The sequence below is a fragment of the Aquarana catesbeiana genome, linkage group LG06, assembly GCF_042186555.1.
Source record: "Aquarana catesbeiana isolate 2022-GZ linkage group LG06, ASM4218655v1, whole genome shotgun sequence".
Taxonomy (NCBI): Eukaryota; Metazoa; Chordata; class Amphibia; order Anura; family Ranidae; genus Aquarana; species Aquarana catesbeiana.
This window is the reverse complement of record NC_133329.1, coordinates 18,421,659-18,440,855: the sequence shown is the minus strand read 5'-3', so window position 1 is coordinate 18,440,855 and position 19,197 is coordinate 18,421,659. Positions and strand designations below refer to the sequence as shown.

The 19,197-nt window shown below is 43.3% G+C and overlaps 2 protein-coding genes across 3 annotated transcripts in view; both read left to right on the top strand.

Annotated features, from left to right (window-relative positions):
- Window positions 1–3,339, top strand: part of LOC141148203 (uncharacterized) — a 111,442-nt gene extending 108,103 nt beyond the window's left edge. The window contains exon 5 of one of the 2 annotated variants that reach the window (XM_073635423.1): window positions 1,494–3,339. In XM_073635423.1, coding sequence (XP_073491524.1) covers window positions 1,494–1,709 — 216 coding nt within the window. In that variant the 3' untranslated portion in view covers window positions 1,710–3,339. The remainder of the gene's footprint in view (window positions 1–1,493) is intronic. The other variant, XM_073635421.1, reaches the window with a different exon arrangement.
- An 8,589-nt stretch (window positions 3,340–11,928) lies between these two features.
- Window positions 11,929–19,197, top strand: part of LOC141148202 (uncharacterized) — a 59,929-nt gene continuing 52,660 nt past the window's right edge. The window contains exon 1 of the mRNA XM_073635420.1: window positions 11,929–12,366. Within this exon, the coding sequence (XP_073491521.1) occupies window positions 12,036–12,366 (331 nt within the window). The 5' untranslated portion in view covers window positions 11,929–12,035. The remainder of the gene's footprint in view (window positions 12,367–19,197) is intronic.

Genomic DNA, 19,197 nt, shown 5'->3' with positions numbered 1-19,197 from the left:
GAGGGTGGTAAGGGTGAGTGCACCCAATTAGAAAAAGGCAAGGGTATGTGCACACAATCAGAAGAAACCAAGGGATAGTACACCCAATCAGAAGGAGACAAGATAAAGTGTACTCCATCAGAAGGAGCCAATGGAGAGTACATCCAATCAAAAGGAGCTAAGGGAGAGTGCATCCAATCAGATGGAGCCAAGGAAAAGTATACCATATTAGAATTTGCTTTCTAAAGTCAGACTAGCAAATGCACTCTAATTAGTTGCTTTGTGTATGTACCTGACGTAGATTTTCCCTAACTTCCTATGTAATAAAATGTTGCCATCATGGCAGGAAGTAAGGGGACATCTATCTAACAGAGCTCAGGATAGCAGTAAAAACCTGACAAGGGTTCTTAAACTACCATGGTCCTTCAACAACTTAAAGTGAAACTTTACTCATCACAATTAGATAAAAATGTATGTTTTTTAGCAAGGAACATATATTCCACATATATTTATGCTACCAAAATTAGTGTTCTCTCCATTTTGTTGAAACCCAGAGCAGTCACTTATTTATTGAGAACGCTACCCCTCTCTCTCACATTTTCTGCAAATAAAATGTCTGCCATTCCAGCCTTGATTGTATGTCTTGGCTCAGCTAGAGGGGAAGGCTGTAGTAGCTGACAGTACTCAGGTTTTTAGCTGCCCATGCAGAAGGAGAAAGGGAGCAAAAGGAGAAGGAATCAGTGAGATAAGATAAGTCACTATCCTTGTAAGTTTAACTCTTGTGTCTCCCTGGAACCATAATTTATCCTGTCATCTCTCCTGCTTTTCTTTTCTCCCTCTCTAATCTGTCCTTCATCTGCACAGTTTTTGTCATTCCTAATGCCCCCCCCCCCCCTCAGCAGCAGTATATCTTTAGGCTGTCAGCTGATTGGCATCTAACAACTTGCTGATTATCAACATACCGAGAATAAGAGCAACTGAGGCTGTGCAGAGCAGGGTGAGACAGTTTAGATAGCTATACCTGCAACAGGAACTAGCCTGAAGTTGTCTATCGGGACTTAATTTTCTGACTAAAGTTCCACTTACAAAAAAAACGACTTGACATTAAAAAACCAGTATATGTAGATAGGCAGAAAAGCCAAAGTTAACCCATTAGTGTTGGTTAGCAATGTTGACCAAGTGCTCACCAACATGTGGACCATTCCCTGTTACATTGCATTGGGGTTGATTTACTAAAACTGGAAAGTGCAAAATCTGGTGCAGCTCTGCATAGAAACCAATCAGCTTCCAAGTTTTATTGCCAAAGCTAAATTGAATGAGATGAAATCAGAAGCTAATTGGCTACCATGAACAGCTGCACCAGATTCTGAGTGCACCAGTTTTAGTAAATTCTTTGCTTGTTTGACATTTATACTTTTAGGGATGTTAGTTGTTATGAGAGCCTTCAGCTTTTGTTGTACCATAAGTCAAAAATATTCTTTATGACTTTTGTCTGGTTTTTTTTTGTCTTTTAGAGATCTTTCATTGGGACGATGTCCAGGGCCATGCTGTTGCCTATTGTAATTGTTGCTGTAAGTGCCCATAAGACCTCCCACTTTATCTCCAATATGATGACAACTCCACCACCGTCTACTATTGCTAACATCATCTCAACATTGACCTCACAGAGAATGAACGCTACAGCCCAACTGCTTGGCAATATCACTAGTGCAGTAGAGGCCAAACCATAGTACAGTAAAGTTACCATAGAACCCAAATAAGGGATGATGGAACAGCTTGCTGCAAGACAGACCCATGGATGGAAGTTCCAAAAATTCCTGAAGGTTCTAGACTAGGGGTTTCCAAACTTTTCAATATGAGGGCCACACAAATCCCCTTCTCCTTTCATCAGGGTCCCCATGAGAGTCCCCCCCCCCTTAAATTTGGGGCCCCATCAGAGCCCTCCCTTACATCAGAAGGAGAGACCATATGTATTCCTTGCTGACCTTAATCTCCAATTAGTGGTCATTGGGAATACACCATTGACCCTAGCTGTGGGCTGGGATAAAATATTGTAGAGGGCCAGATGTGACCTGCAGGCCATAGTTTGGCTACCTTTGTTCTAAGCAATGGCTTGTTACTTATTAAATTCAGAATTCAGTCATTATAGCCCTCAAGCAATACTGAGTTGGCAAATGACATCAAGTGTTCTAGAAAGCTACAACATTTCTCATCTCAGTCACTTGTCCACTAACGTATCACAGAATGCCCTAAACACACTCACCCTATCACCCCCATGATATTCACAGTTCCCATCATAGGGCATCATACACTGCTGGTCCAGTGCAGTTCCATGTTTTCCCAGAATGGGGATGCACAGGTGCTGCTTGTATCCCTGTGCCAGCGTCCCATTAATTTCTATTGGGACATGCGGTTGCATGGACACAGCCGCTGTATCCTAATATAACGTATGGGTGAATGCGGTTGCGTGTCCCTGAACATATAGGGTGTGGGGTAAGTTCAGGGACCCATTCCGGCACTAACCCACATGTCATGTTAGGACAGAGCGGTTGTGTCCATGCAGCCGCGTGTCCCGAAAGAATTGACTGGGACACCAGAACAGGGATGCACACAACATCAGTCCATCCCCCGTGTCGGGAAAACATGGACCTGCAGTAAAGCTCCCCATGTAAATGAGCCCTTATACAATACTGTAAAGGGTGAAAGTGCCACGTATTTATAGTAAGTTCAATATATGTTTATCTTGATAACACAAGGATAAAGCCAATGCATTTCAGGGGCCACTTTTGGTGCCCTCATCCTTTACATACTGCTCTTTTTTCTCCAGGGAGCCTCAGGGATATCTTGGTTGACTGAGGGCTTCTCCTTGGGTCTGGTGCTCCACCATATTAGCTCTAATGAAATGAAACCCCTCAGTAATCCTTTTTCAAATAAAACAGTTCAGATAATCAAAAATAATCCACAAATCGCAGACCACCTTGAGATTCCACTACAGTTTTCCTTCTATAGTGTTATTATTGAGCACAAAGTTTCTGTCTTTATTGGATGTGTCAGAACCTGATTTTGATGATGAGTTTGCATGTAACATGCTTGCTGTTCCATATTTTAAATGTTGATATTACATGTGGTGGCTTGTAGTTTCCCTTTTTAGTGGCTCTTTCTATACCAATATTGTATTTGCCTGCCTTGCCAACCATAGACACCCCAAAAATCTATCAATACAGGACAACTAAGTTGGTGGCAGGGTCTGCCTATATAATGGTGGTATCTATGTACATATACACTACATTACCAAAAGTATTGTGACGCCTGCCTTTACACGCAAATGAACTTTAATGTCATCCCAGTCTTATTCTGTAGGGTTCAATATTGAGTTGGCCCACCCTTTGCAGCTATTACAGCTTCAACTCTTCTGGGAAGGCCGTCCACAAGGTTTAGGAGTGTGTCTATGGGAAGGTTTCTCAACTCCAGTCCTCAAGGCGCCCCAACAGGTCATGTTTTCAGCCTCCCCATTATTTTGCACAGGTGATTTGATCAGTTTCACTGCCTTAGTAATTACCACAGCTGTTTCATCTGAGGGAAATCCTGAAAAAATGACCTGTTGGAGCGCCTTAAGGGATAGAAACACTGGTCTATGGGAATGTTTGACCATTCTTCCAGAAGCACATTTGTGAGGTCAGGCACTGATGTTAGACAAGAAGGCCTGGGCTCACAGTCTCCGCTCTAATTCATCCCAACGGTGTTCTATCAGGTTGAGGTCAGGACTCTGTGCAGGCCAGTCAATTTCCTCCACCCCAAACTCACTCATCCATGTCTTTATGGACCTTGCTTTGTGCACTGGTGAGCAGTCATGTTAGGACAGGAGGGGACCATCCCCAAACTATTTCCACAAAGTTGGGAGCATGAAATAGTCCAAATGTCTTGGTATGCTTACGCCTTAAGAGTCCCCTTCACTGGAACTAAGGGGCTAAGCCCAACCCTAAAAAACAACCTCACACCATAATCCCCCCTCCACCAAATGATTACGACCAGTGCACAAATCAAGGTCCATAAAGACATGGATGAGCGAGTTTGGGGTGGAGGAACTTGGCTTGCCTGGACAGAGTCCTGACCTCAACCTGATAGAACACCTCTGGGATAAATTAGAGCGGAGACTGTGAACCTTCTCGTCCACATCAGTTCCTGACCTCACACATCTGGAAGAATGGTCAAACATTCCCATAAATTCAACACTCAGTTTGCAAATGCTCCCGTGGCCTTTTACACTTCGAATCTAGAGACTCTGAGATGAAGCTTTATCTAAAACCTTATCTTCCATATATAAGGCACTACTCCCTAACGTACACACGGGACTAGAAAACCTTAAGGCAAAGTGGGAGGTAGATTTCCCTGCATTGGACACAGAAGATTGGATAGAAATGTGGGAATACCCCTTCTCACAGCTAGTATCAGCCAGAGATAAATTGGTGCAATTTAAAATAGTACAAGGTATATTACACGCCTGAGCGCTTACATAGAATCTACCCATCTATTTCTGCCTCTTGCTGGAGGTGTAACTCAGCCTCAGCGGATTTCATTCATATTTTTTGGAATTGTCCTCAGATTGCAATTTTTTTGGGTTGAGGTAACCAAATTTATTTTGACTGTCACCACCGTTCCTGTGCCACTGTCTGTGGAGGTATGTCTGCTGGGACTTGTTGATTCACTGGCCCCACATCGGGCAATCAGAACCCTGCTAGGATTATTACTTTACTATGCCCGTAAATCTATAGTACTCAGATGGAAGGCCTCATCTGCACCTTCAATAAATTTGTGGAAGAGGTTGGTGAATGCGGCCCTACCATTGTACAAAGCTACTTACCTGTCACGTGGTTGTGGAAAAAAATTCCACAAAATATGGGATATTTGGACGGAATCCCTGTCTACTAATGCAGACTCGATTGATGATTAGTTCACTCTATTAAGTACCGGGAAAAGCTCAAATGGCGTTCCTGATCTCATAAAAGTCCCTGGGCTGTTCAGTCGATAGTTATGGGAAGGGGGGGGGTATGAATATGTTATTATATTGCACATCTCATTCCATAAATGAATAAAATGGGTATTGCAGCGTACACATGGAATTGGAGGATTGCTTTGAATAGTCTGCACAGGTGGTTGAGCGTACAATGGTTTAGTTAGGAACATATATATAGATCTCTATGTGTATGTTTTTTTTTTTTTTTTTTATGTAGTTGTTGACCGAGCCTGGGTATGCCCAATAGGCTCTGTTTTGTTTTGTATTTACATTGAAAGTATAATATAAATAATTTACAAAAAAAAAAAAAAAAAACATTCACATAAACACACTCCTACACCTTGTGGACGGCCTTCCCAGAAGAGTTGAAGCTGTTATAGCTGCAAAGGGTGGGCCAACTCAATATTGAACCCTACGGGCTAGAAGGCAGATGCCCAAATACTTTTGGCAATATAGTGTAAAATTATGAACAATACACAGTAAAGGATTTCAACATTTTTGATTTTTCCACCCACTGGAAGCTGGCAGCAGATTCAGAAGAATAATTGGAGATGGAATTAGGGCTGAATTCACGCGTATGTGCTGCACACTCCTGGTCTAGGGTTTGTAGAATTCGGGGACCTTCCATATTGGTCAATAAGGATGAGCCGAACACCCCCCCGGTTCGGTTCGCACCAGAACATGCGAACAGGCAAAAAATTTGGACGAACACATGAACACCGTTAAAGTCTATGGGACACGAACATGAAAAATTAAAAGTGCTAATTTTAAAGGCTAATATACAAGTTATTGTCATAAAAAGTGTTTGGGGACCCGGGTCCTGCCCCAGGGGACATGGATCAATGCAAAAACAAGTTTAAAAAACGGCCATTTTTTCGGGAGCAGTGATTTTAATAATGCTTAAAGTGAAACAATAAAAATGAAATATTCTTTTAAATATCGTGCCTGGGGGGTGTCTATAGTATGCCTGTAAAGTGGCGCATTTTTCCCGTGTTTAGAATATTACCTGCACAAAATGACATTTCTAAAGGAAAAAAAGTAATTTAAAACTGATCGCGGCTGTAATGAATTGTCGGGTCTCGGCAATATAGATAAAACTCGTTGAAAAAAATGGCGTGGTTTCCCCCCAGTCCATTTCCAGGCCTTTTGGGTCCGGTAAGAATATTAAGGGGAACCCCTGAAACAAAAATTACAAAAAAAATTGCGTGGGGGTCCCCCTAAAATCCATACCAGGCACTTCAGGTCTGGTATGGAAATTAAGGGGAACCCTGCGCCAAATTTTTTTAAAAAAATGGCGTAGGGGTCCCCCCAAATCCATACCAGACCTGCTCCCGAAAAAATGGCCATTTTTAAAAGTTTTTTTTGCATTGATCCATGTCCCCTGGGGCAGGACCCGGGTCCCCAAACACTTTTTATGACAATAACTTGCATATAAGCCTTTAAAATGAGCACTTTTTTTTTTTTTTTTTCTTGTTAGTGTCCCATAGACTTTAACAGTGTTCCGCGGCTTTCGAATTTGCCCCAAACACCGCATATTGTTTGGGAGTTCGCCGAACGTCCGAACAACCAAAGTTCAGCCCGAACTTATGCTCGGGCCGAACCGTTCGCCCATCCCTATTGGTCAAGAGTTAGCATTGTATTCACAACAAACTTTTTTTTTCGTATGCTGTTACAAATTAGCAATTACAATGCATGTATTTCATAAATGTTTTTATATTTTGCAATTGTGGGGAAAAAAAATATTATCATTTTCATGCATGTACAGCAGTGTTTCTCAACTCCAGTCCTCAAAGGCGCCCCAACAGGTCATGTTTTCAGACCTTCCATTATTTTGCACAGGTGATTTGATCAGTTTCACTGCCTTAGTAATTACCACAGCCCTTTTATCTGAGGGAAATCATGAAAACATGACCTGTTGGGGCGCCTTGAGGACTGGAGTTGAGAAACATTGATGTACAGAATATAAATATGTAACAACAGCTTTGTGTATCTGTTTATCAGATGCAGTCATTAAATAAATTGTGATTGAAAGCTGCCAAATACTGCAAGTGTCTCGTGTGCTTCAAAAGGAATGAGAATCTAATAAAGATAATAGTGCGCTACAATTAACTTCCTATTGACATATAAAAATATATAAATATATACCATATCATATATTACCGTGAATAAATCCAAAAATATATATGTGTGAAGCACATGCCCATTTAGCAAATACCACAAATAAATTATAAATGTTCCATGACTGCCTTCATAAGGTAAAAAACAAAACAAAAAAAAGGGTCAGAAGAAATATTGGATGATATTCTGGATCCTTCAGGAAATATAAGCAAATGTTCTATATGCGCTCAGCAGAAGAACACACTGCAGACACTATTGCTGATTGCTTTAGTCAAACAGTCTCTGTGGAATGTGAGTCTCTCCCCTGCACTTCTGATACCCTCCGCTGGTTGTTTTAGTTTATGGCCCGGCAAGTGACAGCGCTTTTAAATCAATCAGAACTGATCGCGTTCTCCTTCCTCTCACCGTTCAGTGTGTCTAGCACACAGGCAGGTCGGATGACGTCACTGGCTCCTCCCGACGCGTTGCGTCACATACATTGTAGTGTCATCAGAGCACTTTATATGGGTGCGGCTTAATTATTTGTTTTTTTCCTAGCATTTTCCTATATCCCATTATTTGGGATTTTTTTGCACAACTCTTCACATATATCCCATTTGTTTATGATCTTTTTGGGATTTTTTGAGGTTTTTTTTGCACAATAATTTTGCACAGCATTCACTCTACAAACACACTTCACATATCAGCGCTTTAGTATAAATACTTATTTTAGTTTTGTTTGTTCAAAAGGAATGGTTTGCCTTTCATATACGTAACATCTGAACCAATGATCTTTTCAGCTAACTGTAGGAGGGGATCTCTTCCCATCGACCACCATTGTAGGAATCATCAGAAAAAAATGACCACTGGCCAGGTCTAAGGCTGAGAATCGAGTGATCAAAGACTGCTGATCTCTCGGTTCTCAGAGTTCCCTGAGTAGAGAGCTGGTGACTGTCAGTCACCGCTGTCTGCTCTGCCTCTCTCCCCAGCTCACTGGAGTGCTGATCTGTGGCAGGGGGTGGGAGTAGCAAGCTCAGGCTCTCAGCGGCTCACTGAGAGGCTGAGCCGGGTGCCGGTCCAGGCATGTGGGTGGATCCAGACCATATTGTCACGATCTTGTCTGAGCCTGGACCGGCTCTGTGACATCAGCCGACAGCCCGCTGTCAGCTGAAAATGGGTCACACGAACTGCACTCCTGTGATCCCCAGGTGAAGTACAACCAAGCGAGCTTTCCCTATACTTCTTTTTTAACCGTTTTTCTTTTGTGCTGACTCATGCTCTCAGGTTATTTAGATCAACTGTGTTGTGTGTACAGAGTAAGGCTCCATGCACACTTGTATGACTTGTCGTGTTGGACACATAATTGTTTTCAATGGCACCCGTTCGGATCTATGCAACTTAAAGTTGCATCGACTTTGAAAAGGCCCCTGCACTGATTTGATGCAACTTTAAGGCGACTTAGTGCCAGAGTGTAAATTTGCACTCAAAGTCGCATCAAAGCCGCATTTCAAAGTCACACTGGCGATGGTGTGACTTTAGAGTCCCGCACGAGTAAATGGAGCCTAAATGTAGCAATGGGGTCAATTTACTAAAACCAGAGAGTGCAAAATCTGTTGCAGCTGTGCATGGTAGCCTATCAGCGTCTAACCTCAACTTCTTCAATTACACTCTGACAGGAAATCCTGGAAGACGATTGGCTACCATGCAGAGCTGCACCAAATTTTGCACACTCTGGTTTTAGTAATATACAGTGGAACCTCGGATTGCGAGTAACGCGGTTAACGAGAGTTTCGCAATACGAGCACTGTATTTTTAAAGGTCCTAACTCGGTTTGCAAGTGTTTTCTCGCAAAACAAGCAGGATTCAGACCAAAGCGGTGTGCAGTAACGCTTTTCGCCTGAGGTAGGGGGCGCCGGAGCTGATCGCCGCCGTTCGGAAATGCACGGAAAGTTTGGCTGACCTCGGAAAACCTCAGAAAGGCTCGTGAACGGAGCGTGCTCGGGCCTTTTCGGACGTTTTCCGAGGCTCTCCGGCGCCCCCTCCCGCCTCTGGCCGCATGCGGTATTGCATCCCATTGAAGTCAATGCGGAATGAATTATGCTCGTAATCCGAGGTTCCACTCTATAGAGAGAGGAAAATGGGATTTTTAAGGTGCAAATTAATTTGAAAAATGGTAACAACTAAATTATATAAGAACATTTTTTTATTTTAGAAAAAATAAAAATAAAAATAAAATAAAAGTTTTTATTAAAAACACAGCAATTGGCATGTACAAATCAACAAGATTTTATGGATACAGCATAAAAGGATAGAATTGCTGTGTTTTTAATAAAAACTTTTATATTTTTCTAAAATAAAAATATTTTCTTATATAATTTAGTTGTTACCATTTTTTCACCTTATAAATCCCATTATCTTCTCTCTATATATAATCTATCAAGAGATGTGGTTTCTATTATTAAGTTGATTTCTCTGTGATCAAAAAACTTTTTTCTTCTGGTTTTAGTAAATCAACCCCAATGCATCTTTCTTGCAATGTTTGTCCTTAGGTTGACCTGCTAGGTTGGTGCCTCTGAGAAGGAAGGGTTAACGCCAAGTCCATTGACCAATTCCTCTGCCATACAACATCTATTGAGCATCACCCCCGCCCCCCAAATTGTTCCTGCATGTGTATGGCATTGGCAAAGAAGATGCTTTCTGTTTACTGTAAAGATGGCCATACATGGTTAGAAAGTTGTTCGACTTTAGAAAAGTTAGGGGACTAATTTCAGTTATGGAAATGCAAAGTTTTATGGTAAAAAAAAAACAAAAAACGAACTGTCGTGTCGGACTTTTTGAGCCTAAATGATCGATTTTCTAAATATTAGTAGTGGAAGAGATCGAAAACAGTTTAACCACTTACGGACCGCCCGCCGTCATTATACGCCGGCTCTTTGAAGTGGATTATTGTTGGTATGGCAGCAGATAGCTGCCATAATCCCGGAATTCACTTGTTCAGCGGGCGGTCTGCTTTAAGATAAAAGTGGTCTCAGCGGCGAATTCGCTACAAGATAACTTTTATCGGTGGTGGGGGAGGACCCCTCTTGCCATGCTCTGGTGCCATCTGCCACTTACCGAAGGTAGGCGATCTGATCCTGTCCCCTGTTTGGCTGGCTGCCGAGTGAGGGGAAGATGGCCCCTACCCGGCTCCATACCGTTGTAGGTGGAAGCGACGTCAAAACGTCACTTCCGCCCACAACTCTTAAAGGGACTTTTTTTTCAAACAACATTTTTTTTTTTATTGCATTTTAGTGTAAATATAAGATCTAAAGTCTTTTTGACCCCAGATCTCATATTTAAGAGGTCCCGTCATGCTTTTTTTCTATTACAAGGGATGTTTACATTTATTTTAATAGGAATAAAAGTGACACATTTTTTCTTTAAAAGAACAGTGTAAAAAAAAAAATTAAAAGTCAAATAAATAAGAAAAAAACAACAATTTTAACGCTCCCCATACCGCCGAGCTCGCATGCAGAAGCGAGCGCATACTTAAGTCACGCCCGCATATGAAAATGGTGTTCAAACCACACATGTGACGTATCACCGCGATCGGTAGAGCGAGAGCAATAATTCTAGCCCTCAACATCCTCTGTAACTTAAAACATATAACCTGCAGAATTTTTTAAATGTCGCCTATGGAGATTTTTCAGGATAAAAATTTGTCGCCATTCCACGAGCGGGCGCAATTTTGAAGCGTGACATGTTGGGTATCAATTTACTCGGCGTAACATCATCTTTCACAATATTAAAAAAAATGGACTAACTTTACAGTTATTTTATTTTTTATTAAAAAAAAGTGTATTTTTTCCAAAGTGCGCTTGTAAGATCGCTGTGCAAATACGGTGTGACAGAAAGTATTGCAATGACCGCCATTTTATTCTCTAGGGTGTTAAAAAAATATACATATTGTTGGGGGGTTCTAAGTAATTTTCTAGCAAAAAAAAAACAGACTTTAACTTGTAAACAACAAGTTTAAAAAATAGGCCGGGTTCGTAAGTGGTTAAAAAAATTGACAGCGCATGTTCAAACTGAGCCCGGGTTCGTGTAATCGTCATATGAAAACTGTACCATTTATGTTGTTATCGATTGATAATATGATAATTGGATGGCATTATTCAAAAGATCCTTATAAATCTGACCATTTGTTTCCTAACAATTTCCTAACCATTTATGACAGAATGTAACACCTAAGACAAATATGTGGCCCCACTAGACTGGGCATTTTTCTGTGATTTTTCTGTAATAAAAGCCAATGGAAAAACGAAAAAAGCTGAAATACCTAGCAACAAATGATGCAACAGATAATAGTTTTCTCTATTGGCCAATAAAAAAAGCCAAAGCCCAAAAACCATGATCGTCCATGCCCCTCGCCTAAGTGTGTCGACACAGGGTCACGTGTCTTCCTCAGGGGGATTTGGGCTATCAATCCATTTATAGCGGCTGGCGCCATTTCCTTGTAGTATACAGACGCCGCCATTTTATTGTAGTTTATTTAATTCATCATATAGAATAATGAAAAACGTCTATGGAAATTACATTAGGAAGTTCAATCTACAATGAAGGCACGCTAATACCCGGGCTTGTGTGATCAAGGAGGGGTTCCCAACTAATAGGTGTAATAAACATTACAAAAATCACATTTAAAATTTAAAAGTAAAAGTTTGTTGCTCCTATTTATTCCCATACACAATCTTTCCAGTATAACATTATAGGAGTGGAGCGTAGGTTCATTCGATTTTATTGACCTTTCATTCTACTTTAGTGGTTACACCTTGTACTTTTTATATCTGCCTGGTATTCAGCTTTTGCAATCTGGGGCGTAGGTTGCTTGTCATGTCTCCATGTACAAAGTTCCTCTGTTTCAATTTTGATTTCCTGATTTCCTTGTTGGAATCCTCCAGAAAACATGGCAGGTCCTCAGAGACCTCTGCATGAGATGAGAGATTATATCCGCACCTTCAGCCTAGATACCCTCCCCCATGGCAATCAGGGGTATCAGCGCATTGTGCTGCAGCTGGTGGGTCATATCGGGTTTGGGAAGTCAGCTGTGATCAACTCCTGTAAATGTGTGCTGGATGACAGAGAATTTATCATGTATGCCGAAGCAACAAATGCACAAGGTGCAGTCACTTTAAAAAGGACAGCCTATGAACTGACCCCGACCATCTCCATAGTGGACAACAGAACGGTGATGATAATGAAGAAAATGGAGGTGGCAGAAGTGTACGCCCAGCTTGGTAAGATTATTATTATCTACACTTAGAACTGAAATGTCCATAAAGGAAGGACAAAGGATAGAATACTTTAGGATAAGGCTAGAAGGATAAGGGTCACAGACACTCTGTAGTCATTCACCCAATCAAAGGGCCAGATGTCGTATTTTCTGTTTTAACCACTTCAATACCGGGCACCTTCACCCCCTTCCTGCCCAGGCCGATTTTCAGCTTTCAGTGCTGTCACACGTTATATGACAATTGCGCGGTCATGCAATGCTGTACACAAATGACTTTTTTATAATTTTTTTTCACACAAATAGAGCTTTCTTTTAGTGGTATTTAATCACCACTGTTTTTTTTTTTTTTTTGCTAAACAAACAAAAAAAAGTTAGAAAAAAAACATTTTCTTGGTTTCTGTTATACAATTTTGTAAATAAGTAATTTTTCTTCTTCACTGATGGGCACAGATAAGGCACCACTGATATGCTGCAAGGATGGGCACTGATCTGCTGCACTGATAGACACTGATGTGCTGCACTGATGGACACTGATATGCTGCACTGATAGACACTGACATGCTGCACTGATGGGCACTGATATGCTGCACTGATGGACACTGATATGCTGCACTGATAGACACTGATATGCTGCACTGATGGACACTGATGTGCTGCAATGATGGACACTGATGTGCTGCACTGCTAGACACTGACATGCTGCACTGATAGACACTGACATGCTGCACTGATAGACACTGATATGCTGCACTGATGTGCACTGATGTGCTGCACTGATAGACACTGATATGATGCACTGATAGACACTGGCATGCTGCACTGATAGACACTGGCATGCTGCACTGATAGACACTGACATGCTGCACTGATGGGCACTGATATGCTGCACTGATAGACACTGATATGCTGCACTGATAGACACTGACATGCTGCACTGATGGGCACTGATATGCTGCACTGATGGGCACTGATATGCTGCACTGATGGACACTGATATGCTGCACTGATGGACACTGATATGCTGCACTGATAGACACAGATATGCTGCACTGATAGACACTGACATGCTGCACTGATGGACACTGATATGCTGCACTGATGGACACTGATGTGCTACACTGATAGACACTGACATGCTGCACTGATAGACACTGATATCCTGCACTTATGGAAGCTGATGTGCTGCACTGATAGACACTGATATCCTGCACTGATAGACACTGGCATGCTGCACTGATGGACACTGATATGCTGCACTGATGGACACTGATTTGCTGCACTGATAGACACTGATGTTCTGCACTGATAGACACTGATATTCTGCACTGATGGACACTGATGTGCTGCACTGATAGACACTGATATGCTGCACTAATGGACACTGATGTGCTGCACTGATAGACACTGACATGCTGCACTGATGGGCACTGATATGCTGCACTGATGGACACTGATATGCTGCACTGATAGACACTGATATGCTGCACTGATGGACACTGATGTGCTGCAATGATGGACACTGATGTGCTGCACTGATAGACACTGACATGCTGCACTGATAGACACTGATATGCTGCACTGATGGGCACTCATGTGCTGCACTGATAGACACTGATATGATGCACTGATAGACACTGGCATGCTGCACTGCTAGACACTGACATGCTGCACTGATAGTCACTGATGTGCTGCACTGATGAACACTGATATGCTGCACTGATAGGCACTGATATGCTGCACTGATAGACACTGATATGCTGCACTGATAGACACTGATATGCTGCACTGATGTGCACTGATGTGCTGCACTGATAGACACTGATATGATGCACTGATAGACACTGGCATGCTGCACTGCTAGACACTGACATGCTGCACTGATAGTCACTGATGTGCTGCACTGATGAACACTGATATGCTGCACTGATAGACACTGATATGCTGCACTGATAGACACTGATATGCTGCACTGATAGACACTGACATGCTGCACTGATGGGCACTGATATGCTGCACTGATGGGCACTGATATGCTGCACTGATGGACACTGATATGCTGCACTGATGGACACTGATATGCTGCACTGATGGACACTGATGTGCTACACTGATAGACACTGACATGCTGCACTGATAGACACTGATATCCTGCACTTATGGACGCTGATGTGCTGCACTGATAGACACTGATATTCTGCACTGATAGACACAGGCATGCTGCACTGATGGACACTGATATGCTGCACTGATGGACACTGATGTTCTGCACTGATAGACACTGATATTCTGTACTGATGGACACTGATGTGCTGCACTGATAGACACTGATATGCTGCACTGATGGACACTGATGTGCTGCACTAATAGACACTGACATGCTGCACTGATGGGCACTGATATGCTGCACTGATGGACACTGATATGCTGCACTGATAGACACTGATATGCTGCACTGATGGACACTGATGTGCTGCAATGATGGACACTGATGTGCTGCACTGATAGACACTGATATGCTGCACTGATAGACACTGACATGCTGCACTGATGGGCACTGATATGCTGCACTGATGGGCACTGATATGCTGCACTGATGGACACTGATGTGCTGCACTGATAGACACTGATATGCTGCACTGATGGACACTGATGTGCTGCACTGATAGACACTGACATGCTGCACTGATGGGCACTGATATGCTGCACTGATGGACACTGATATGCTGCACTGATGGACACTGATGTGCTGCAATGATGGACACTGATGTGCTGCACTGATAGACACTGATGTGCTGCACTGATAGACACTGACATGCTGCACTGATGGGCACTGATATGCTGCACTGATGGACACTGATATGCTGCACTGATAGACACTGATATGCTGCACTGATGGACACTGATGTGCTGCACTGATGAACACTGATATGCTGCACTGATAGACACTGATATGCTGCACTGATAGACACTGGCATGCTGCACTGATGGACACTGATATGCTGCACTGATAGACACTGATATGCTGCACTGATGGACACTGATTTGCTGCACTGATAGACACTGATATGCTGCACTGATGGACACGGATGTGCTGCACTGATAGACACTGATATGCTGCACTGATGGACACTGATGTTCTGCACTGATAGACACTGATGTGCTGCACTGATAGACACTGATATGCTGCACTGATGGACACTGATATGCTGCACTGATAGACACTAATATGCTGCACTGATGGACACTGATATGCTGCTCTGATAGACACTGATATGCTGCACTGATAGACACTGACATGCTGCACTGCTAGACACTGACATGCTGCACTGATAGACACTGATATGCTGCACTGATAGACACTGATATGCTGCACTGATGGACACTGATATGCTGCACTGATAGACACTGACATGCTGCACTGATAGACACTGATATGCTGCACTGATAGACACTGACATGCTGCACTGATGGACACTGATATGCTGCACTGATGGACACTGAAATGCTGCACTGATAGACACTGATATGCTGCACTGATGGACACTGATGTGCTGCACTGATAGACACTGATGTGCTGCACTGATAGACACTGACATGCTGCACTGATGGACACTGATATGCTGCACTGATGGACACTGAAATGCTGCACTGATAGACACTGATATGCTGCACTGATAGACACTGATATGCTGCACTGATGGACACTGATGTGCTGCAATGATGGACACTGATGTGCTGCACTGATAGACACTGACATGCTGCACTGATAGACACTGATATGCTGCACTGATGGACACTGATGTGCTGCACTGATAGACACTGATATGCTGCACTGATGGACACTGAAATGCTGCACTGATAGACACTGATATGCTGCACTGATGGACACTGATGTGCTGCACTGATAGACACTGATATGCTGCACTAATGGATGCTTATGTGCTGCACTGATAGACACCGATATGCTGCACTGATAGACACTGGCATGCTGCACTGATGGACACTGATGTGCTGCACTGATAGACACTGGCATGCTGCACTGATAGACACTGATATGATGCACTGATAGACACTGATGTGCTGCACTGATAGACACTGGCATGCTGCACTGATAGACACTGATGTGATGCACTAATAGACACTGATATGCTGCACTGATGGACACTGATATGCTGCACTGATAGACACTAATATGCTGCACTGATGGACACTGATATGCTGCTCTGATAGACACTGATATGCTGCACTGATAGACACTGACATGCTGCACTGCTAGACACTGACATGCTGCACTGATAGACACTGATATGCTGCACTGATAGACACTGATATGCTGCACTGATGGACACTGATATGCTGCACTGATAGACACTGACATGCTGCACTGATAGACACTGATATGCTGCACTGATAGACACTGACATGCTGCACTGATGGACACTGATATGCTGCACTGATGGACACTGAAATGCTGCACTGATAGACACTGATATGCTGCACTGATGGACACTGATGTGCTGCACTGATAGACACTGATGTGCTGCACTGATAGACACTGACATGCTGCACTGATAGACACTGATATGCTGCACTGATGGACACTGATATGCTGCACTGATGGACACTGAAATGCTGCACTGATAGACACTGATATGCTGCACTGATAGACACTGATATGCTGCACTGATGGACACTGATGTGCTGCAATGATGGACACTGATGTGCTGCACTGATAGACACTGACATGCTGCACTGATAGACACTGATATGCTGCACTGATGGACACTGATGTGCTGCACTGATAGACACTGACATGCTGCACTGATAGACACTGATATGCTGCACTGATGGACACTGATGTGCTGCACTGATAGACACTGATATGATGCACTGATAGACACTGGCATGCTGCACTGATAGACACTGATGTGCTGCACTGATAGACACTGACATGCTGCACTGATGGACACTGAAATGCTGCACTGATAGACACTGACATGCTGCACTGATGAACACTGATATGCTGCACTGATAGACACCGATATGCTGCACTGATAGACACTGATATGCTGCACTGATAGACACTGACATGCTGCACTGATGGGCACTGATATGCTGCACTGATGGACACTGATATGCTGCACTGATGGACACTGATATGCTGCACTGATAGACACTGATATGCTGCACTGATGGACACTGATATGCTGCACTGATAGACACTGATATGCTGCACTGATGGACACTGATGTGCTGCACTGATAGACACTGATATGCTGCACTAATGGATGCTTATGTGCTGCACTGATAGACACCGATATGCTGCACTGATAGACACTGGCATGCTGCACTGATGGACACTGATGTGCTGCACTGATAGACACTGGCATGCTGCACTGATAGACACTGATATGATGCACTGATGGACACTGATGTGCTGCACTGATAGACACTGACATGCTGCACTGATGGGCACTGATATGCTGCACTGATGGACACTGATGTGCTGCTATGATGGACACTGATGTGCTGCACTGCTAGACACTGCCATGCTGCACTGATAGTCACTGATGTGCTGCACTGATGAACACTGATATGCTGCACTCATAGACACTGATATGCTGCACTGATAGACACTGATATGCTGCACTGATAGACACTGGCATGCTGCACTGATGGACACTGATATGCTGCACTGATAGACACTGATATGCTGCACTGATGGACACTGATTTGCTGCACTGATAGACACTGATGTTCTGCACTGATAGACACTGATATGCTGCACTGATGGACACTGATGTGCTGCACTGATAGACACTGATATGCTGCACTGATGGACACTGATGTTCTGCACTGATAGACACTGATGTGCTGCACTGATAGACACTGATATGCTGCACTGATGGACACTGATATGCTGCATTGATAGACACTAATATGCTGCACTGATGGACACTGATATGCTGCTCTGATAGACACTGATATGCTGCACTGATAGACACTGACATGCTGCACTGATAGACACTGATATGCTGCACTGATAGACACTGATATGCTGCACTGATGGACACTGATATGCTGCACTGATAGACACTGACATGCTGCACTGATGGACACTGATATGCTGCACTGATGGACATTGAAATGCTGCACTGATAGACACTGATATGCTGCACTGATGGACACTGATGTGCTGCAATGATGGACACTGATGTGCTGCACTGATAGACACTGACATGCTGCACTGATAGACACTGATATGCTGCACTGATGGACACTGATGTGCTGCACTGATAGACACTGATATGATGCACTGATAGACACTGGCATGCTGCACTGATAGACACTGATGTGCTGCACTGATAGACACTGACATGCTGCACTGATGGACACTGATATGCTGCACTGATGGACACTGAAATGCTGCACTGATAGACACTGACATGCTGCACTGATGAACACTGATATGCTGCACTGATAGACACCGATATGCTGTACTGATAGACACTGATATGCTGCACTGATAGACACTGACATGCTGCACTGATGGGCACTGATATGCTGCACTGATGGACACTGATATGCTGCACTGATGGACACTGATATGCTGCACTGATAGACACTGATATGCTGCACTGATGGACACTGATATGCTGCACTGATAGACACTGATATGCTGCACTGATAGACACTGATATGCTGCACTAATGGATGCTTATGTGCTGCACTGATAGACACCGATATGCTGCACTGATAGACACTGGCATGCTGCACTGATGGACACTGATGTGCTGCACTGATAGACACTGGCATGCTGCACTGATAGACACTG